This window comes from Lampris incognitus, chromosome 12, assembly GCF_029633865.1.
Source record: "Lampris incognitus isolate fLamInc1 chromosome 12, fLamInc1.hap2, whole genome shotgun sequence".
Classification (NCBI taxonomy): Eukaryota; Metazoa; Chordata; class Actinopteri; order Lampriformes; family Lampridae; genus Lampris; species Lampris incognitus.
In genome coordinates, this window is record NC_079222.1 from 587521 (window position 1) to 611170 (window position 23650).

The following is a 23650-nucleotide window of genomic DNA, read 5'->3' on the forward strand; positions in this document are numbered from 1 at the left end:
CAAACTTGGTCATCTAAACATTACACCACATTTTTAACACTTTCCTTTACAGGTAAAATAACAAACGGCTAAGTCACATTAAGCTATTGCCACACCTAGTCATTTAAACATTAAACAATATATTTAACACTTTTCTTTTCAGTACAGGTATACTATATAACAACAAACAGGTAAGTCACATTATTTCCTTTTCAGGTATCCCAACTCAATGTAACTTTCTGATAAGTTTTCAAATAACTCCACACTCCGATATCACAGTCACTCACAGTCTCTTGTTTTTTTTGTTTTTTGTTTTTTATCCTACAAGTCCATTATAACTTTCTGTTTTCTAGGCTTGCTAGACCTGCGCATGCCTGGTGTTTCAGTCGTTGGGGTAGGAGGAGGAAACTCAGTCGGATACACACAGATGAATGCGCCCAGAGCAACGGTTATCAGTATTATCGCGGTATTGTTAAAATGTGCAGAAAATGTTGAAAAAGTACTGATAGACATGCTTTACATTGAAAACCGCAAATAACATTAGCAGGACTATGCACTTTTTGCTTGCATAAACATGAAAATAATAACACAGTCAATACCTTATATAAACACATGAAAAACATATTGTAGCAAAACTAGGGATTTGCAGTGACAAAAACTGAGGCAGATAGATAATCTTTTTTGTGACAGTTCTAGTGCCCGATACACTAAATGACCCTAGGAACATACCCTTTTTATAACAGAAAAACTCACCATCAACCCTACACAACTAATCATATGTGAAAATAACCTCACTCGTGGTGTAAAAAAAAACATTGCCTGCGTCCAAGATGGCTGTGCACTGAAAGCAGCGACTACTGCTGTCATGTAAATGCACTGTCCAGGTGGACTATTTTATTAGTATGTCTACATGCGCATGGGCGAAGGAAACGAATGTACCAATGTTACGTAGAGCAGTTGGTTCCAGGCCATCAAGATGGTAAGCTGACCAATAGCCTAATAAAGCATCTCAAGTAGTCCTCAAATACGCCGTCATTCTTTTTAGCAAGTCTAATAACTTGTACAACTGCGGCTCCCTTTTCAGTGTTGTGTTTTCTTTGTTATGTATACATTAGTTTTAAGTTTATTTTCAAGTGTAGGTCATGCGCTCTTCTACAGCCGCCAGGAACTTTTAAACCTCAGAACGGATCACTCACTTCCCTGTACCATCACGGACAACTTCCCCAACGATGCTATCCGCTCACCAGTCTCGCAGAGGAAACGCTGCCCCCGTTTGCCATGTAAACAGAAGAGGGGGAAGCGGGGCAGGCTACATGCTAAGCTAAGTAGCGTTCCCTTCCAAGTTTCCCTCCCCAGCATCTTCATGGCTAATGTCCGATCGTTAGCTAACAAAATGGAGGAGATAAGACTCAGGCTGTCCTCTCAGGAAAGGCTGCAGAACTGCTGTCTGCTGATGTTTACGGAGACTTGGCTCAACAGCAACACAGCCGACTCGGCAGTCGAGCTAGCGGGCCGCACAGCCTTCTGTGCCAACAGAACAGCGCACTCCAGCAAGATCCGTGGCAGAGGTTTGAGTATTTATGTCAAAAAGTCTTGGTGCAACAATAAAAAGGTCGTTGCAAGACATTTCTCTGCTGATCTTAAGGTCCTTATGATTCAGGGCAGGCCTTTTTAACTGTCTAGGGAGGTAAAGGCCATTAACATGACTGCTGTGTACATCCCCCCCGCCTCCACATCCTAATGCTAAGGTAGCACTTAAGCAGCTACAATGTGCCATCAGCAGACAACAGACCAAACACCCAGACAATGCCTTTATCATAGTTGGTGATTTTAATCAGGCTAACCTCAGGGCTGTACTGCCCAAATTCCATCAGCATGTCCCCTGCCCCACTAGGGGACAAAACACCCTGGACCATCTCTATACAAACATTAAGGACTCATACAAAGCTATTCCCTTTCTCCACCTGGGCATTCTGACCACCTCTGCCTGTTCGTGGTCCCAGCCTACAAACCCCTCAAGAAACAGATCAAGCCAGCAGTAAAGACAATCACTGTCTGGCCAGAAGGAGCAGTCTCTGAACTCCAGGACTGTTTTGACAACACAGACTGGAGTATTTTTGCACATTAAGCCACCCATGGCTCCCATATAGACATTAATGAACAGACATCCGCCGTGCTATCCTACATTAGCCTTTAAACTGAGAGTGTCACCACAAAAAATAAATAAATAAAATCAATCCGCATCTTTCCAAACCACAAACCCTGGATGACCAGTGAGGTCTGGCAGCTGCTGAAAGCCCGGGATGCAGTGTTCAAATCAGGTAACTGCGAGGCCTACAGCACAGCCAGATCCAACCTCAAAAAGGGCATAAGAGCAGCCAAACATAACTATTCCCTATGAATAGAGAACCACTTTCACAATAGTGGCGAATGAGGCAAGCCATTCAGTCAATCACAGACTACAAACGCTCCAATAGAGGTCCCTGTGTCCATGGTGTCTCCCTCCCAGACGAGCTAAATAATTTCAATGTTCGACAAGGACAATACTGACCCAGTCACAAAAATTCCCACCCATCCAGAAAACCAGGTGCTCACTCTTTCGATCGCAGAGGTCAGAGAATCACTGCACAGAGTAAACACATGGAAGGCTGCCAGACCGGACGGCATACCAGGTCAGGTTCTCCGGGAATGCTCAACCCGCTGGCTGAGGTCTTCACAATTATATTTTACCTCTCACTGTCCCAATCCATAGTCCCGGCATGCTGTAAGACCAATCATTCTGCTCCCCAAGAAATTAACACCCACATGTCTGAATGACTACCGACCCACAGCACTCACCCCCATTGCCATGAAGTGCTTTGAGAGACTGGTTCATGCTCACATCCAAAACATTATCCCACCCCCCCACATTCGACCCACATCAGTTCGCCTACCGTCCCAAAAGATCTACTGAGGATGCGATTGCCACTGCCCTGCACTTCGCTCTGACCCACCTTGAACTTCACAACACATACATCCGGATGCTGTTTATAGATTACAGCTCTGCCTTCAACACTATCATCCCCGCCAAACTAACCACCAAACTCCTCTCCCTTGGCCTTAACCCCTCCCTCTGTAACTGGACCCTGGACTTCCTGACCAACAGTCTGTTAGGTTAGGTGACCACACCTCCTCTACCCTGACCCTCAGCACAGGTGTCCCTCAAGGATGTGTTCTGAGCCCCCTCCTTTTTTCCCTCTTTACCCACGACTGCCTGCCCACTCACCCTTCAAATGTAATAGTTAAATTTGCGGATGACACCACAGTCGTAGGCTGTATCACCAACAATGATGAGACGGCCTACAGGGATGAGATTCAGCACCTCACATCATGGTGCACCACCAACAATCTTGTCCTCAATGTGCAGAAGATGAAGGAACTGATTGTGGACGTCAGGAGGTCTAGAAGCTGCAGCCACTCCCCCATACACATCAATGGGGTGGAAGTGGAGCATGTCTCCAGCTTTAAATTCCTTAGAGTCCACTTCAGCGAGGAACTTTCCTGGACATCAAACACCCAGGCCCTTGTGAAAAAGGCCCAACAATGCCTGCATTTGCTGAGGAAGCTGAGCAGCACCAGTCTATCCCCCAAAATTTTCACCAGCCTCTACCACTACACCATAAAGAGCACTCTGACCAGCTGCATCTCAGTGTGGTATGGCAACTGCACATCAGTAGACCAGAAATCTCTGCAGCGGGTCATCATGATGGCCCAGCATATCACCGGTTCCCAGCTGCCAGCTGTAAAAGACATTTACTACAAACACTGCCTTTGAAGAGGTGTCAGCATCAGCAAAGATCCCACCCACCCCAACCATATGGCTTCATCTTTGCCTCTTATACACAGCTCTTGTCCTCATCTTACTGGGTGGAAAATCCTTTATAATGTCTGTAAAGTCTATCTGTTTTGCTAGTTCACATTCAATGGAGAGTACTGTCAGGTAATTGAGTCTCTCCTGGCTCATTTTGAAGCGAAAGTTTTTTTTTCTTTAAATTATAATCAGTTTACTGAATATCTCTCCTGCCACAGTTACTGGGAAAGTCTACTACTACTACTACTACTTTCGGCTGCTCCCTTTAGGGGTCGCCACAGCGGATCATCCATTTCCATTTCTTCCTGTCTTCTGCGTCTTCCTCTGTCAAACCAGCCACCTGCATGTCTTCCCTCACCACATCCATAAACCTCCTCTTTGGCCTTCCTTTTTTCCTCTTTCCTGGCAGCTCCATATTCAATATCCTTCTCCGAATATACCCAGCATCTCTCCTCCACACATGTCCAAGCCATCTCAATCTTGCCTCTCTTGCTTTGTCTCCAAACCGTCCAACCTGAGCTGTCCCTCTAATATAGTCGTTCCTAATCCTGTCCTTCGTTACTCCCAGTGAAAAGCTTAGCATCTTCAACTCTGCCACCTCCAGCTCCGCCTCCTGTCTTTTCGTCAGTTACTGGTAAAGTACAGTTACTGGTTAAGTACAAAATATTATCACTGCAATGCAAATTTCAGCATAAATGCTCTCAAGCTTCATGTCAAAAATCCTGTTGATGAACTCCATGGGTGATGATGATCCCGAGAATGTGGCAATGTATATCATTTTCAGATGGAGTATTTGCTTTTCCAAATATTCGGATAGATCCTTGGAAATGTTTTTATCAAATTTCTACAAGATGACTTAAGATCCTCCTCAGTCAACTGCTGGAACTTGAGTACTAACTGGAAATCATTGCAAATGTCCTTGGTTGTCTGAAATCTGGAATTCAGCTGTGCAATGACACGGTCCACTGCAAGATAATACACATATTTCCTAAATGTTACATCAAGAGTCTCCTGTGTATTGGCTCTTTCCTCAGTGCGCTGGTGCTTCCTCTGTCTGCTATAGGTGGAAGTGAACTCAAGTGGGATGCCCATGGCAGAGGCCATATTTTGAGCTTCAGCAAGCATTGAATCCCACTTATTTTTCAAAGAAATTATTTCCTGCTGTAGAGAAGGAAATAATACCAGCCTACTACCAACCCTGCTGGTAGTCCTACCAGTCAGCATGCTTCTCCTGCTCCTGTCCACATTACATTACACTACATTACAGTCATTTAGCCGACACTTTTATCCAAAGCGACTTACAATAAGTGCATTTAACGTACGACATGAGGAGAATTACTAGCATCAGAGGTCATAAGTGCAACTAAACAAGCATCTAAAAGCAAAACCAGTGCTAAAGTAAAAGTGCAAAAAAGAGATTTTTTTTTAAATGAGTGAATACAATAAGTGCTAAGAACAAGTAACATGGTAGTAGTTCTTAAAGAGGTGAGTTTTCAACCTGCGCCGAAAGATGGGCAGCAACTCCGCTGTCCTGACATCAGTGGGGAGTTCATTCCACCACTGTGGGGCCAGGACAGAAAAGAGCTGTGACCGGGTCGATCGGCAGCAGACGGGGCAACCAGGTGTCCCGAGGTAGCAGAGCGAGGTGGTCGAGCGGGGGTGTAGGGTTTGACCATGGCCTGGAGATAGGAAGGAGCTGTTCCTTTAACTGCCCCGTAGGCTAGCACCAGAGTCTTAAACTGGATGCGAGCAGCTGTTGTGGATTTTTCTCATCCTTTTAATGGGCTCTTGCCCCAGCAACCTCTGGGAAGAATAATCATCGGACAAATATTGGAGCAAACAGAAAATCTTTAATGCATCTGCAGATGGAGAGTCATATAGTCACAGAAGTCAGTCTGTGAGGATATGCTCTAACTTGAGCTGGAGGTAGTGGTTTTTTATAGAGCAGTCCGTCGCGTCATACCCTATGTTCCTTGCATTAACCAAGGTATTGTCTTACAAAGGAATGCAGGAAAACATCTACGTTAATCATGTTCTGTGTCCGGTGTGTGTCTGTGGGTCCGTTGCACCTGTCTTTGCTGCACCGGGCAGTTCCTGGGATGCGGCAACAGGGAGGCAAGCATGATAACAGTTGGTATGTGGCCCCATCGGAGGCAAGCATGATAACAGTTGGTATGTGTGTCTGCAGTGAGTGAGAAGTTTCATACACACAGAGAAGTGGAAAACTACAGAGTACATACGGAGTGCATATGGAGTACATTTTGTACTCCACACAGCTACTGGGAGCCAGTGTAGGGACATGAGAAGGGGAGTTGTGTGGGAGAACTTAGGGCAGTTGAAAACCAGACGTGCTGCAGTTTTCTGAACAAGCTTCAGGGGTCTGATGGCCGACGCTGAGGTGCCAGCAAGGAGGGAGTTGCCGGAAAGGATAAGATCAGCTGGGTGTCATCAGCATAACAATGGTAAGAGAAGTCAAGTGAGCGAATAACAGAACCCAGGGATGTCGTGTAAAGGGAGAAAAGGAGAGGACCCAGAACCGAACCCTGTGGAACGCCTGTAGTCAGTCTGTGAGGCTCTGACACAGATCCCCTCCATGTCACCTGGTAGGAGCGACAAGTCAGGTAGGATGCAAACATTGAGAGTGCAGAGCCTGTGACACCCAGCCCCTCGAGGGTAGAGAGGAGGATCTGGTGGTTCACTGTGTCGAACGCAGCTGACAGGTCCAGGAGTATCAGGACAGAGGAGAGAGAGTTTGCTCTAGCAGAGCGCAGCGATTCTGTCACTGTAAGGAGGGCCGTCTCTGTCGAGTGACCCACCCTGAACCCAGACTGGTTGGGGTCCAGGAGGTTGTTCTGGTGGAGGTACAAAGAAAGTTGGTTAAAGACAGCATGTTCGAAAGTTTTGGTTAGAAAGGGTAGACGGGAAACCAGTCTGTAGTTTTTGACGTCAGAGGGGTTAAGTGATGGTTTCTTGAGAAGTGGGGTGACTCTAGCAGTCTTGAAGGCAGATGGAAAGCATCCTGCCTGGAGGGAGGTGTTGATGAGGTGGGTCAGATAGGGAAGGAGTTCAGGTGCTATAGATTGAAGAAGAGGGGAGGGGACCGGGTCAAGGGAGCATGTGGTGGGACGACTGGATGTGATGGGGGTCCTCCCTATAGTCCCCGGGTCCTATAGTCCCCGGGTCCTATGTTCCCCGCTTTGTATGAGACCAGGGAATATCGGACCTTTTTGTATACAGAGGGCCCTATATTCCCCACTTTTCCCCAAAAGGGTCCTATGTTCCCCGTTTTGTATGTGCAGGGAAACATGGGACCTTTCTTTATAAAAAGGGGAACATAGGACCCTATTTATAAAGAAAGGTCCTATGTTCCCCGGTCAGCAGGTTTGACGCTGTTTGGCGCAAAAAGTGCATTTTCAATAATGCATTATTTAGGGCAGATTATTAAGAAGACAATGAATCATACGATTTCTATTTTTATATCACAAAAACGAATTCACAAAGTCCAGGTTGGCTAAAGTATGTGGAAACTTTCGACACAAAATCAATTTCAACTTATTAGGCTATAGCCTATATTTGGGCGCATAACCCACCCCGGTAGTTCTCTGATATTTATGCGTGAAATGTGTCACTTATCGAGGAAAATGCGCCTCGCCGAGTAGGTGAGCTGGCTCGTCTGTGTCTGAATGTAATATAGTAAGCCTATGTTCCTTGGTCAGTTGTACCCGGGCATAGCTCAGTCGGTAGAGCTCTCGCCTATGGATCGCAAGGTCGTGAGTTCGATCCCGGGTGCCGCCAACTCAGCGTATGAGTAGCACATTGTGCGAGAAGTGCTGGGAGCTGAGGGTAGGTGTTGTGTTCCGTCCTCAGCAGTCCATCTCCCAGAGGTCTAGTGCATTGTACCAGGGATAGACTCCTGCGTAAGCTGGCTGATACCGACAATAGGCCAATTCCGACCCACTTCTTCTATGTTCTCTAGAAAGCCGTCGTTCCCATCATAACCACACCAGCTTATTGGGAAAAGCATCTGACAGATATTAGATAGAAACCATCTGCTCAGTAAGGCCCTTTAAGCACCATAATTGTAATGATAATAATAATAATAATAATAACATAATAATAATGACAATAATAATATAATAATAATAGCCTAATAATAATAATAATAATAATGATGATGATGATGATAATAATAATAACAATATAGCCTTATATTAGAAATGCTAAAAATAGGATAATTGAAATATCTATAATTATAAAGTAGGCTAATACAGCATGGTAATAACAATAAAATAATGACAATATCTGCCTGGTCTCTTAAGATTCTAAGATGCTGTATGCTACAGAAATAACGGGACATAGGCCTAGGCTAATGAATACGCCTTTTTGACAAAATATGAATGAAAGGCCAATCAACAACGCTAAAGCTGAATCACAAAACACAGATTGCTTGAAAAATAATTTATAAATAGCCAAAGGCACACATGATTTCGAGTTTGGAAATATTTAAAACTTGTTGTGGATGTGTGGTCATCTGCACGCGAGTTTCCTGGCGCTCTAAACCACAGGATCAAAGTTCACCAATGTCTAAACCGCCCGCCAACTTGCAACAGTTTGTAACAATCGGTTGTTATCGGCGATAACTCGTGGACTCACTGTCATGTGCTTACTAGCCTACAAGAAGACAAACAATGGCGATAGTTATGGATGGTGATCGAGGGGGCAAAGTGTTGGTACATGAGAACTTCAGATATCAGAAGCACCGCACCAATCAAGACACCAATAGCTGGAGGTGCTGGAGGTGGAACTGTAAAGTGCCACTGATCACAAATAGATTTGAAGTGGAGGACGTGGATGCTAACATTATTGTGCACGATGTTGGGGAACACATGCATCCCCCCTGACGGAGAAATGGTGCACCGTGCAGAATTCCGACAGGGGGTGATTGCAGAAGTTGCGAGGGAGCCAACAGTCCCAATCAGAAGGATCTATAATGCGCAAAGGGTCCTGCAGCGTCGGCAACGTCAAATCCAGAGTGGCGGCGACAGACCACCACCACAAGGATTCCAGTCTGTAAGGACTGTTATGGCCAGAGCACGCGCAGCAGTCACGCCCCCGATTCCAGCTACACTTGAGGATGTCGTCATCGAAGGTGCATGGGCTGAAACATGGGACAGGGAACAGTTCCTCCTGCACCAAGACAACGAGTGGGCTATCGCTGTGTTTGCCACAGAGGGAAACATCAGGAAGCTGCGAGGCTGTGGAACCATATATATGGATGCAACGTTCAGAACGTGCCCCCGCCCCTTCAGCCAAGTTTTTACAGTACTTGGAAACATGCATGGCTTCGTTATCCCTCTGGTGCATGCGCTGATGGGCCAGCGCACAATTGGGCACTACCGGCAGGTGCTCGATTGCATCAAACGGGAAACCAGGAGGATTACGCAGCACCACTGGGCACCTCAAAAGGTCATATGCGACTTTGAACAGGTGCTTATCAATGCGCTGGAAACAGAACTTCCAAGGGCACAAGTGAGTGGATGCTACTTCCATTTCAGTCAAGCCCTGTGGAAGAGGGTGCAAAGACTTGGACTGACTACTGCATTCCGGGATGACCTTCAGTTGGCAGCAGTCATCCGCAAGGTGATGGCACTCGGCCACCTACCACTGGACACAGTTCAAGACAACTTCGCCCTGCTCGTTCACCACCCGGACACGAGGCGCGTCCAGCGGGACCATCCAGAGCTGCATGACTTCCTGCAGTATGTCAGGAACACATACGTCCACGATGGAGCCCTCTTCCCACATCCAATGTGGAACGTCTATGCACGCAACATGGAGCAAAGGACCAACAACCATGTTGAGTGTAAGTGACTAAGACTTATTTTCTGATTTATTGAATAATCAGCGAACAGACTTTATTTTTGATGTGTGGCTCATAACACACTTAACATTTTCATGCGAAACCACAGAAGCGTGCAGGCTATGATAACGTAGGCCAATTGTATGATTATGGTTGTGTAAATTAGGCTATACTGTTTTTAGTCGATTATTTGTATCATTATTTAAAAAAATAATATAGCATCGGTGTAGGACTCACAGTCAACCATTGCTTTGGATACTCTTAAAGCTTGATAAATCTACATCGTTTCCATCAATGAGCTGTGGAATTCACCATAGGCTATGTATTTAACTTTCATTTTAAAAATCAGTTTAACACAATCCGGCATAATTTTTGGAGGTCTACATCACACAAAGGCCTACACTCCTAAAGCTGTATTATGCATTCATGTTTATCAAGCCACTGTCAACATGTTCAGCATATTCACATGTCTTTAACAGTTTACATGATTAACCTCTTGTTTTTGTTTTTGTAGCTTATCATTGCACTCTAAATGATGCGGTCCAAGTGTGCCACCCATCCCTTTGGATGTTTCTGCGCCACATTAAGGACCAGCAAACCCTGGCATAGGAAAGAGTGGAGATGGCGGAGCGAGGAGATGCTCCCCCAAGGCGAAAGCCCAAGCGGAGGAGGTTGGAGGCCCGTCTCTTGCGGCTCAAGGGTCAACTGGATGCTGGTCACAGAGATTTGGAATCATATTGGAGGGCTGTAAGCCACCACATTTTCAGATAGGCTGAGTAGAGGTTTTAGCCCCTCTTTGCTGAGTAGCCTAATGGACTAGGACTACTCATTTTGCTTTTTTGAAGAAGAAAAAAGCCTTAACGTTAGGCTAGTTAGGCCTTGGAGATTTTTGTTTTAGACCATGCCTTTTCTGGGGGGTTTCTGCCATAGACCAACCCTTTTTCAGCCAAGCTTTTACTAGAAGCATTTTGTTATTAATAGCCTATTATCAGTGTTACTATTGATAGTATTATGCCTGTAATTGTTATTTGTTATTAGGCCTCTTTTATAATTAGGCTATTATTATTATTATTATTATTATTAGGCTGTTGTTATTATTATTATTATTTCTTATTATTATTACTATTGATATTATTACTATTACTATTATCATTATTATTATTAAAGAAGAACATCAAAGGATGTAAGGTAGCACTCATCAAATGAAAAAAAAAAAGACACAATTCTCTATTTTACCATTTCATTGTTTGGCATCAGTCATTAACTTGGCCGGGTGGTCTTCTTCAGAAACCTTAATGACTGATGCCAAACAATAAAATGGTGAAATAGAGGACTGCCTCTGTTATTTCTTTACCATTTGGTGAGTGTTACCTTACATCCTTTGATGCTCGTCTTTGATTCATGTTTTTGGTTTAGCACCTCCACAAGCCTTTAGTTTTTTGAGAAGCACATATTATTATTATTATTAGGCAATTAGCCTATTGTGTAAGGTAGGTGGCCCCCGTTGATGGATACTTTGTGCTGGTCCTAAATTCCAAGTCCTGGTCTAAGTTCTCTGCCTAAAAAGTTCATCATTAAAGTCTTTTTGAAAGAAAGTCTGCCAAGTGATTTAATATGGAAAACGAACTGCAAAGTAACAAGAAAGTGGCTGAAGTGTCCAGTGCTGTGCAAATTGAACTTTGAGCGAAGGTGGAAATGGCTAGGTTATACTGGTAGGCGCGCCTACTGCAAGACAAACTTGCGTTGATTGCCGACTGTCCATGCTGAGCCGGAGAGCCAACTAACTAGGCCTACTGCAGTAAATATTGGTAAGAACTAACAATAAAGCAAATTACAGCCTCCTCTAGGCGGAATTTACAACATATGCGATATACAACAGCCAACAATGGTAATACGGCCTAATTTAATCAGCGGAGGAATAGATTGTCGTAGCCTACAACTCAGCCATGACCCCAGTTTTTATTATTTTGGACCCGTTAAGGAAATAATTTGCAAAAAGGGTTCTAAGTTCCCCGGTTTGTTCCTCGATTGGCAATAGCGGGGAAAATAGGACCCTTTATTTGGAAAAAGGTCCTATGTTCCCCTGGAAACAGCGGGGAATATAGGACCCTTTTTCCAAAAGAGGTTTCTATGTTCCCCGGTGTCTATTGCAACCGGGATTATAGTACCTTTTTAGGGGAAAACGGGGAATATGGGACCCTTTTTTTTCGAAAGGGTCCTATAGGACCCAGGGACTATAGGCACGGCCCCATGTGATGAGGTTTAGAACCTTGTGGGGGGAGAGGGGAGCGAGGTGGGATAGGGTGGGACGTGGAGAGGTGAGGGGGGGTGCAGAGGGTGGGATAGTGCAAGCAGCACTAACCGCGTGGTGAGAAAAGGAGGATCTGATGTTGTTTACCTTCTTGTCAAAGAAGTTAGCAAAGTCATCAGGGAGAAGGGAGGAAGTAGGAGGAGGAGGTGGGGGTTGAAGAAGTGTAGAGAAGGTTTCAAAGAGTTTCTTAGGATTAGAGGCAGAGGATAGGATTTTAGAGCGATAGAAGGCAGCCTTAGCAGCAGAAAGGGAGGAGGAGAAAGTGGAAAGAAGAGATTGGAAGTTGAGAAGTCCAGCTTGGTCTAGTCAGAAAGGCACGAACTGATGAAGCCTCTTGGATGAGAGGCGAAACGTATTCACGGATATATACCAAGTCCAGTAGCACTTGATTCAACTCCTTTGGATAACCATGACCTGGATGAATGAGAACATTCACAGACAAGTTGAGAAGGTCCTCTGGGAGTTTGCCTTTTCTCCAATTGCACTCTGCCACTCTCAGGCTCCGTCTGTCAGTACGTACTGAGTCGGTCAGCCAAGGGGTAGGTGGAGTTGGGCGTGCAGGCCTGGAGGTGAGGAGACAGAGATTGTCCAGAGAAGAGTAAAGCAACACACGCTAGTGATAGGAGACTCCATTACCCGCAATATCAGATTAGCTTCGCCAGCCTTGGTTCACTGTTTACCCAGGGCCAGAATCTCCGACGTAGAGGATAATCTTAGGGTGCTGCATCACAGAGGGAAAGTCAGGGAACCCAGGCACACAGCACCACTATTTTCAGCAACATTGTTTTTCATGTCGGCACCAATAATGCTAGGATGAAGCAATCAGAGATCACAAAAGCCAGCCTAGTCAGGACTCTTGAGTTTGCCAAAAAGATGTGTCATAATCGAATAATTGTTTCTGGTACCTTACCTGCGAGGGGTAATGATGAGATGTACAGTAAGCTCACCTCAATGAACCGCTGGCTGGCTCGTTACTGTAATGAGCAGGGATTCGGCTTTGTTGATAACTGGCCTTCTTTCTGGGCCGCCCTTACCTGCTGAAAGTGGACAGCATTCACCCTACTGGGGACGGCGCCACTCTTGTCTAGCAATATATACTTAGCACAAAAAGTAAGGACATTTGTGTTTGGTAGATTATTTCTTTGTTGTAACAATGCTTCTTGGCAATAAATCTTATACCGCTGGAAAGCCTGTTTATTTCCCTTTTAAATGGGGCCACATTTGTAAGGAACATGCATTTGTGGGATGAGCAGCAGAGCTGAGTATGTGGGTTGCACCCATGAAAAATTTGCCAAATCTTCTCTGCCAATGCCAAACAGCTTATTTTGCTGTTGTTATTGATTCTTGTTTTGAGCGTCTGGTACCCCAGGTGCTGACAATCAGGTGCCTGATATAAGATTTATTGGCAAGAAGCATTTTTACAACAAAGAAATAATCTACCAAACACAAATTTTCTTACTTTCTGTTCTAAGTTTAGATAGCTGTTTATGTTTAGTTTGACACTAGGGACTTATCATTCAGCAGGTGCAGGTGATTAGAGAGCCTGCTAGGTTTAAATCTAGTGCGGATGTGGAGTCAGCTAGTTTAATTAAAATGTTTAGTCAGGGAATTTCTCATAGTGTAGATTATCAGTCTGATAGCTTGGTCTATAATATTGACACTGTCTCCCTATCCTGCTGTATTGCCCTCAAGCTCTCATCTCCTAAATGTGTGAATCACAATAATCTAATAATCATTCCTACCACTGGTGGTGGTGAAATGTGCAACAAAGTACCTAATAATCTACAGAACCAAAGATCTAATGTTATCAAGAATGTGACCACATATCATCCAAAGTCTTGGTCTTTAAAAGTGACAACTAATAATACAAGGTACCTAATTGCAATTAATCTTTCACCTATTGGTAGCCCTAAAGTTCTGCCTACTACTGATCACTTCCACAAGATGCTTAAATTTGGTTTCATAAATATCAGATCCCTGTCTACCAAAGCCTTACTAATAAATGGTCTGATTCTTGAAAATAGTTTCGATATGATTGGGTTATGTGGAACATGGCTGAAACTAAATGTTTTCCTCCCCTTAAATGAAGCTTCCCCACCTGACTATACTTATGCCCTTGTAGCTCAGCAAATAAACAAGGTGGGAGTGCTGCCTTAATATATAAGTCTATTTTCAGTCTGACTTCTAGGCTTGAATCTAAATTCCAGTCTTTTGAGGCTCTTGTTCTTGATCCATCTCCCTCAGCCATGAATAGACTCGGCTCAGTTCAGATTGTGATACTCTATCGGCCTCCTGGCTGTTACTCATTATTTCTTGATGAATCTGGAGACTTTGTCTCAGATCTTGTTACTCATTCTGATGAGATTCTAATTCTTGGTGATTTGAATATTCATCTGAATGAGGCTGCTGATCCTCTAAGTAAAGCCTTTCTGGCACTAGTTGATACTTTCGGGTTCACTCAGTTTGTTCAAGAGTCGACTCATTGCAGTGGCAACACCCTTGATTTGGTTGTATCTAAAGGGATAGCCGTTTCTGATCTGAATGTCTTGCCAACCACATCTGCTGTGTCAGATCATTTTCTCATCAAATTTGAAGCATCATTGGCCTGTCCAGTTACACAGAGGAAGAGGTTGGGAAAGAAGAAGCGGGATAGTTAGAGAGATGAAGAAAGTAGACAGGTGTACAAGAAGATGCGGCGTCAAGTGAAGAGAGAGGTGGCAAAGGAAAAGGGATATGGTGAGTTGTATGCGAGGTTAAACACTAAGGAAGGAGAAAGGTCTTGTACCGATTGGCTAAACAGAGGGACCGAGCTGGGAAGGTTGTGCAGCAGGTTAGGGTGATGAAGGACAGAGATGGAAATGTGCTGACAAGTGAGGAGAGTGTGTTGAGAAGGTGGAAGGAATACTTTGAGGGGCTGATGAATGAACAAAAGGAGAGAGAGAAGGTTGGATGATGTGGGGATAGTGAATCAGGAAGTGAGGTGGATTAGCAAGGAGGATGTGAGGGCAGCTATGAAGAGGATGAAGAGTGGAAAGGCAGTTGGTCTTGATGACATACCTGTGGAGACATGGAGGTGTTTAGGAGAGATGGCAGTGGGGTTTTTAACTAGATTGTTTAACACAATCTTGGAAAGTGAGAGGATGCCTGAGGAGTTGAGAAGAAGCCGATTTTCAAGAACAAGGGTGATGTGCAGAACTGTAGCAACTACAGAGGTATAAAGTTTATCAGCCACAGCATGAAGATATGGGAAAGAGTAATAGAAGCTAGGTTAAGAGGAGAGGTAATGATCAGCGAGCAGCAGTATGGTTTCATGCCACGAAAGAGCACCACAGACATGATGTTTGCTTTAAGAATGCTGATGGAGAAGTATAGAGAAGGTCAGAAGGAGTTACATTGTGTCTTTGTTGATTTAGAGAAAGCATACGACAGGGTGCGGAGAGAGGAGGTGTGTGGTATTGTATGAGGAAGTCAGGAGTTGTAGAGAAGTATGTAGGAGTGGTGCAGGATACGTATGAGGGCAGTGTGACAGTGGTGAGGTGTGTGGTTGGAATGACAGATGGGTTCAGGGTGTAGGTGAGATTACATCAAGCTCTGAGTCCTTTCTTGTTTGCAATGGTGATGGACAGGTTGACGGACGAGATCAGGCAGGAGTCTCCGTGGACTATGATGTTTGCGGTTGACATTGTGATCTGTGATCTAGAACAGCTGAGAGTAGTAGTAGTAGTACAAAACCTTTACCCACATCCTAACTGTGTCTCTCTCATGTGCTTTTATATGTATGGTTTTGAGCAACAGTTTCTTTCTTGCCACGTTCCCATACAGTGCAGGCCAGATTTATGGAGAGCCGTGATATGGTTGACTGATGCAAATTTACTCCAGTTTCAGCCACTGACCTCTGGAGCTCCTTCAAAGTGACTGCATGATCATGTGTGGCTTTCCTCACCAGCCCACATCTTGCTCGGACACTTAGCTTTGAGGGACGGCCTGTCCTACAGTGTCTAGGTGGTGTGCTGTGATACAGCTTCCACTTTCTGACAATGGTTCCAACAGTGTTCCGTGGGACATCCGAACACTTGCACATTGTTTTGTGTCCTTTTCCTGCCTTCTGCATTTTAATCACATTGTCTTACTTCAGTGTTCTGCTCCTTTTCTTCATGTTGTGATGGCGTTCACGCCCGGCTAATGAACTTTACACAGAGAGGTATTTATACACATAAACCAGACCGGTACTTTAACATCTTACACATGCATACTGATTATGTCCAGCTGTGTTGACCTGAGTTTGTTTTAGGAATAGTTTGTCATTTGTGTAAACTTGGAGCTTTCAGAGCACAAGGGGCTGAGTACTGTAGCAGTAGCAGTATATTTTACTTTTTAATGTATCAATAAAAAGTCAGTGAAACATAACTTATGTTGGCTGTTAGAGCTTATGGCTTCACAACAACAACACTGTTCAGGACCACGTGTGTGAGTATCTTTATAATCCAGACATTACTGATGACTGTCAGGGGGTTGAACACTTTTGTAAGGCGTACTGAATCGTTAGAAATTATAATATTGTGATATTTTGAAGCAATCACATTTGATATCAGTGAATCAAGTAAGAAATAATATATTTTTGAAAAGGACTTGTGCATTTGTGGAAAAAAAGGATAATGTCTTTCTGTAGGATGTCAGTCTCCAAATATCCACTAAATCCATGGAACTCATTAATTTATTTAAAACTGCGGAGGAGGCAGGCCATGTGCCGACCTTTCCAAGCAGTTATCAAGCACGCAGTTGAAATTGCTACCAATAATCACATGTGTATCCGAGAGCTCGGGCAGTAAATCAAATACCTTCATAGGAAGAAGGCTGGGTCCCCAACATTCGGACCATACACCTTAAGGAGTGTAACATGAAATGCGTAAATGGAGCCAGTTATCAGAATATATGGGCTGTTGACATCACTCACAGCAGACATGTGTGAATGGAACAGTCTTATCAATCAAAGTTGCCTCTCCCCGGGCTTTACTGGAGAACATGGACTGAAACATCCAGCTGGCGCAGCTACAGCCAAGCAACTTTTCTTTTGTGGGTCTAATATGTGTTTCTTGTAAATATACCATGTCAGCGGACAGATTTTACATGAGAAAACACTTCAGCTCGTTTGAGCACATGTCCCAGTCCACGCACACTCCAGCTAGTGAAAGTAATGCCACCACCTTACAAACTAACAAGCCTATGGAGTTTGAACAGTAGCAGTGTACACACAGAACACCCTTGTAAAACACTGATAAGAGTAAAAGTAAAACAAAAAAAGAACAATAACAACATTACCCCCCTCCCCCTGTCCCTTTCCCCAACAAAGTGAAAGTGAAAGACCCCCATACTCACTTTGGGGTTGCCGGACCATATACGAACAACTAAAGGGCAGTTAAGCTGACACAGGGGCCCCTCTGCTCCCTCTCCGATAATTTGGACAAATGATTGTGAATAAAAAAAAAAACGGTAATGAAAATGTCCCGGTTTGAGTGATACAAAATGAAAATCACATATCAACATACACTATGTCGTGATTAGTGTTCAAGCCAAAGTCTCTGCAAAAGCCTTAGCATCCCACGGGGAAGAAAACACCTTGTCGGAGTGCCATGGGTGACACGCAGCCGTGTCGGGTAGATGAAGCCGTTCCTCACACCAGCCACCCGGAGTCGCTTTTAGACATCATCAAAAGCCTGGCGTTGCTTAATCACCTCCGCCAGGTAGTCAGGAAAGAAGTGAATCACTTTGCCTTTGTAGCACAGAAGAAACTGCTGGCAGGCCAGTTGTAATGTTTTTTTCCTTTGCTTAGAAATGATGAATCCATGCTGTGGTCTCTGTGGGGATCTGCCTTCCCAGATGATGTGCTCGATCCACCTCCAGCGGCTTGGAGAAATTGCCAGCACCCAGCAGCTCAGGGATAAACTTTATCATGAAGTCCATTGGACGTCCGTTCTTGATCTTCTCAGGTAGGCCAATGATTTTAATATTCTGCCACCCGGAGTGAGCCTCGAGATCCATTACTTTCATGCGAAGTGCCTCATTCTCCGACTGAATTTCCGTGCCCCTCTGCTCAACAAGAGGCAGGGTCGTGTCAGAGCATTTTCCACCTCCTTTACTCAGTTACCAAGATTCACCAAAGATGCCTGGTTAGATGCCAGAGATGCCTCTAAATCGTCAAATCAGTTGGTCATCATCTTGCCCATACATCATATTGCAGAGAGGATATTTGTGGACTCTGCATCAGGCTCGTTACACACCTCTGAGGCTGCCACAGCCTGTTCAGCTAGCTCCAAAAGTGGTTTGACCATCAGTCTCATTTGGGGCTTTATCCTGCTTCTTCCCCCTTTCGGCTTTCGGTTTTGTCATCTTGAGGCTTTTAGACATAGGAAATTACTGTTGGGAGCGTTTTCTGTTGTTCAACCCAACTGTGATTTAGCTTGCAAAAGAAGCCATTATTTTTATGAAAGATTTCCCAAGTGTAGGTTTAAATGAACACAGCAACCACACTTCAGACTGAGAAGGCTAAAAAATCTCTGCCGGAACGCTGTCACTGTCTTCTACCATATGTTCATTGACGCAAAACAAACCCACATTGCAGGCTGCACCTGCGCGGCTGGTTCCACACTCCAGTCCAGTTGGTGGCAGTAATGCACCTCTAAGCTTGTTTGCCAACTGCCAATAAATACTAAATAAGAAGAAGCCCTGTGTCTGGGAGACTGATGCGAACTTTGCTCATCTCTGTGGATTGTCACCTTGTCATGGTGGAGAATCCTGTGTGGTCATGAGATCCTGAGAGCAACACCATCTGGAGCTATGCTCCTGTTAGGGTCACCCATGGCGGTAAGGTCAAGGGGGAGGTTCCTGACAAACAGCACTCCAACCAAGACCTCAACGGTGTAACAGGTGGAGGACAATGGCTGACTTTAGGGAAGCATCACAATGGCTGGGAAGGCGGATGAAGGCTGCAGCAGAAATCAACCTGTTGCTTTGACCTCAGTAATAATGAAATGGCTCTACACACTGTGTTAAAACACCTTGAAGGAAAAAAAACACCTATGTCAGAATGTTGTTCACTGCGTACAGCTCTGCATTTAATACCATTGTACCATCTAAACTGGTGTTAAAGCTCAGGGACCTTGGTCTCTGTAATTCCATCTGTAAGTGGTTATATGACTTTCTGATAGGCAGACCCAGACAGTGAGAGCAGGTACCAGCTACTCCTCTACCATAGTTCTCCACACAGGAGCACGGTAGGGTTGTTGTCTTAGTCCCTTACTCTACAGTCTGTTCTCACAAGACTGTGTTGCCAAATATCAGAACAGCATATTGACATTTGTTAATGACACCACAGTATTTGGACTGATAAATGACAACAATGACGATGTCCATAGAAAGGAGGTGAGGGACCTATCCATATGGTGTCAATGTAACAACTTCTCCCTAAATGTTGCAGGGGAAAAAAAGAGATAATTGTTGATTTTTGTTAGTCTAAAATGGTTCAGACATCAGTTTACGTCAACATTTTCCCTGTTGAAATTGTGAAGAACTTCAGATTTGTAGGCACTTAGATCTCGGACTCCCTCTCTTGGTCTCTAAACACTGTCATTAAGAAGGCACAACAGAGACACTTTCTGAGATGTCTTAAACAATTCGGAGTGTCCACAAAAGCCCTGGTCAGTTTCTATCAGACCACCACAGACAGCATCCTTACTGGAAGCATGCTCATGTGGTTTGGCAACCTGAATGAACAGGACCAAAATCAACTGAGAAAGACAGTAAAAAAAAGGCTTAAAAAAATCATAGGATCAGCACTACCAGAGCTTCAGGACATGTACACCACCCGTTGCAGAAGGAAGGCCCTAAGTGTGATGGAGGACAGCAGCCACCCAGCACATGGTCTGTTTTCCTACTTCTCTCAGGACAACGCTTACAGAGCATCAGAGCTCAGACCAGCTGTCTCAAAGACAGCTTTACTGCCAGGCGGTCAGAGTAATGGACAGTAGGCACCTTATACAACTTTCACTGATTTATTATCTTGTGGGATTTCTGATTTCTGATAACTGGTTGGTATGCAGGAGCCAGCAAACAGAGTTGTGGTCAGTGATTCCAAGGCCTGGCAAGGGGAAAGATAATACGCTCTGGGAACAGAACCGTGACATTTGTCCAGGACCTTACTGGGTCAAGTAGTCAATGTACTGATGGTATGAAGGCCAAACACCATCCAGCGGACAGGGGTTGAAGTCGCCTAGTAGAAACTTAGGTGCATTTGCAGATGTCTTGGCCATCTTGTTAACCACGTCCAGCATAACTTCGGATGCATTGTTTACATTAGCAAAGGGGTGGATATACACTACTGCATATATAATTCTCTTGGTAAATAATGCAGGTGAAGAAACACAGTCAGCATTTCGATATCAGCCTTACATACTGTGTCTCATACAGTTACAGTCTTACACCACTTTTGATTTATACATGAGCAAACATCACCCCCTTTCTGATTACCGGTGATGGTCTGATCTCTGTTAAATTGTATCGGTGTGCCAAAGCCTTCAACATACACATGTGCGTTAGAGACCTGACTGTCCAGCCACGTCTCCATGAAGGCCACGACAAACACATTCCTGTACTCTAGTGAGTCAGAGACCTGACTGTCCAGCCACGTCTCCATGAAGGCCACGACAAACACATTCCTGTACTCTAGTGAGTCAGACACCTGACTGTCCAGCCACGTCTCCGTGAAGGCCACGACAAACACATTCCAGTACTCTAGTGAGTCAGAGACTTCACTGTCCAGCCATGTCTCCGTGAAGGCCACGACAAACACATTCCTGTACTCTATTGAGTCAGGGGACTTGACTGTCCAGCCACGTCTCCGTGAAGGCCACAACAAAAACATTCCTGCACTCTTGCAGGTGGCACACATTCGCCGGTAGTTCATCCAATTTATTACGCAATGAGTGTACATCAGCCAGGACACCCACAGGCAGCGGTCTGTCTTGTGGTGTTTGGGAGCTGCTGTATCAAACATGCTCTCTTTCTTCTGTTCCTCTTAGTTTGCTTTTTTGTGTTTACTGTACTCAGGGTATTTTCACAGAGTATCTTTGACGGTATATTCCAGTATGTATTTATGTCTCCAGTTCTGCTGTACCTTTAAACTGAGAATTAAGTCCGGTTTAATACTGGTAGCCTTGTTCCTTGGTGTTGGCTAGTTTTAATACTGGTAGCCTTGTTCCTTGGTGTTGACTATTTTAATACTGGTAGCCTTGTTTCTTGGTGTTGGCTAGTTTTGCTACTGGTAGCCTTGTTCCTTGGTGTTGGCTATTTTAATACTAGTAGCCTTGTTTCTTGGTGTTGGCTATTTTAACATTGGTAGCCTTGTCCCTTGGTGTTGGCTAGTTTTATTACTGGTAGCCTTGTCCCTTGGTGTTGGCTATTTTAATACTGTTAGTCTTGTTCCTTGGTGTTGGCTATTTTAATATTGGTAGCCTTGTTCCTTGGTGTTGGCTAGTTTTCCATCCAAACAGCAGGCGTAGACATCTGTGCAGTGAGGAGTAGTTGGTAGAACTCCATTGTCTCCATTCTTAAACAAAACTACCCATGTCAGAGTCTTTCGAATGGTTAGGCATAAGTAAACATAGAGTCACTCTCACTATGTCACAAAAAGAAGATGGTGAACGTTTCAGAACACGACATAAAAATGACATAAAACAGCAACAGCTTGTTTGCTTCTGCAGGCCGTAGGTGACCGCATGAAAGCACTATATCTAAAGAGCAGGAGAGAGGAATGAAATACATACATGGGTATACAGATATTCAGAAAGACAGTGTGGAGGAGAGACATTCCAGTATATACAGTATATTGAAAAAGACAACAATAGAAAGGGGAAAAAGACAAATATACACAGATACTGAAAGACAGAGAGGGCAAGAGACTGAGAGCCATACAGTTAGGAGTTAGCACAGACTTGATTAGTAGTGGCTTCGTTATGAACTTCAATAAGAAGCTTTTTGCTCATTAAGAAAAAATTAATATATTAATTATATATTATGAAGTATTATATAATATACACACACTAACAACCTACCAGGCACGAGTTCCATGACGATGTAGATTGGCTGCCTCTGCGTACATACACCAATTAGTTTAACAATGTTCGGGTGGTCGTACTGCTTCAGGATCCTAATTATGAAAAAGTACTGTATCAGTACTACCATCCAGATTACAATATTGCAATCAGTATCATAATACTACATCAGGACTAAAAAGAGTGTTAAAATACTATTGGCATATGCTAATTAGTTCAAACATGTCCAGTTGACAGGATCCACAGGAAGTTGAACCAGTTCATCTGGACACATCTGGACACATCTGAACTCAGTGATGGTCATTCCAGATGAACTGATTCAACTTTCTGGGATTTTCTGACCTGGATTATTGAGCATGCATCAATACAGTTAACAGTATTGTTTAAATATACAAGTTGAGATAAAGTACTGTGTCGGCACTACTATCCTGATCATAGTTGTAAAACAGTATTATAATTCTATGTGTGTACAAAAAAGTGTCATAATACTAGATTAGTCCTACACTACTACTACAATCAGGATCACAATAGTACATGAGTAGAACATTTGTACTACAACAGTATTATAATGCTACATGTGATTAGTATTAAGGATGGTATTAAAATACTATTGGCAAATGCAAATTAGCTTCACTATGTTTGGGTTGAGGGACTGCTTCAGGATGCCAGTGAAGAATAAGTAACGATCATAATAATGTATGAGTATCACAATACCATTATTATGCTACTGAAGTACAACAGTGTCATAACATTAAGTAGTACACATGATCTGATAATAAATCCATCCATCCATCCGTTATCTGAACTCCCTATCCTGCTCTCAGGGTCGCGGGATGCTGGAGCCTATCCCAGCAGTCACTGGGCGGCAGGCGGGGAGACACCCTGGACAGGCCGCCAGGCCATCACAGGGCTAATAATTCCATGTTAAATCCATGTTACTGATATTTAGTTGGCTACACACTAACCCAATTTAACAAACCAGGGCAGAAAAATTCAACCAACTTCACACACATTTCAAAACAAGTCAATTTTATTTGTATAGTCAATATCACAAATTACAAATGTGCCTCAGGGGGCGTTACAGCAACACAACATCCTGTCCTTAGACCCTCACATCAGATAGGAACAACTCCCTAAAAAAAACCTTTAACAGGCAGAAAAAATAGAAAGAAACCCCAGGGAGAGCAATAGAGGAGGATCTGTCTCCCAAGACGAATGTGCAATGGTGTCATGTTTACACAATTTACACAATACAACATTGAAAGAGGATAACACAATTATAATGTAATTACAAAATATATGAATTTAGATAGTGAACAGCAGGCAGCGCCATCATAGATCTCCATAAACCTGGTTCCACATGGCTTACTGGGCTACCAGACTATACCAACATGAGTATGTGTGTATCCTCGCTCTTGATATTAACTGTAAGCCCGTAGGATAGCTGTCACTGCTGGCTTGAAACAGCCTGTAGATTGGAAACCAAATGCCTACTAGCAAACCTCGGCCTCCAAACTGTAACACCAAATGAGCGTACCAAGGTG

General features: G+C 44.0%; 1 protein-coding gene across 5 annotated transcripts in view; it reads right to left on the minus strand.

Moving 5' to 3' along the window:
• fer (fer (fps/fes related) tyrosine kinase) overlaps positions 1 to 23650 on the minus strand; it is a 203644-nt gene that overhangs the window by 48209 nt on the left and 131785 nt on the right. For 2 of the 5 annotated variants that reach the window (XM_056290265.1, XM_056290264.1), the window contains exon 16: positions 22107 to 22201. The exons of 1 other annotated variant lie outside the window; for it this stretch is intronic. In XM_056290265.1, coding sequence (XP_056146240.1) covers positions 22107 to 22201 — 95 coding nt within the window. Of the gene's footprint in view, positions 1 to 19343; positions 19462 to 21466; positions 21602 to 22106; positions 22202 to 23650 lie in introns of those variants that run through there. 2 more of the 5 variants (XM_056290267.1, XM_056290266.1) reach the window with 2 other exon arrangements.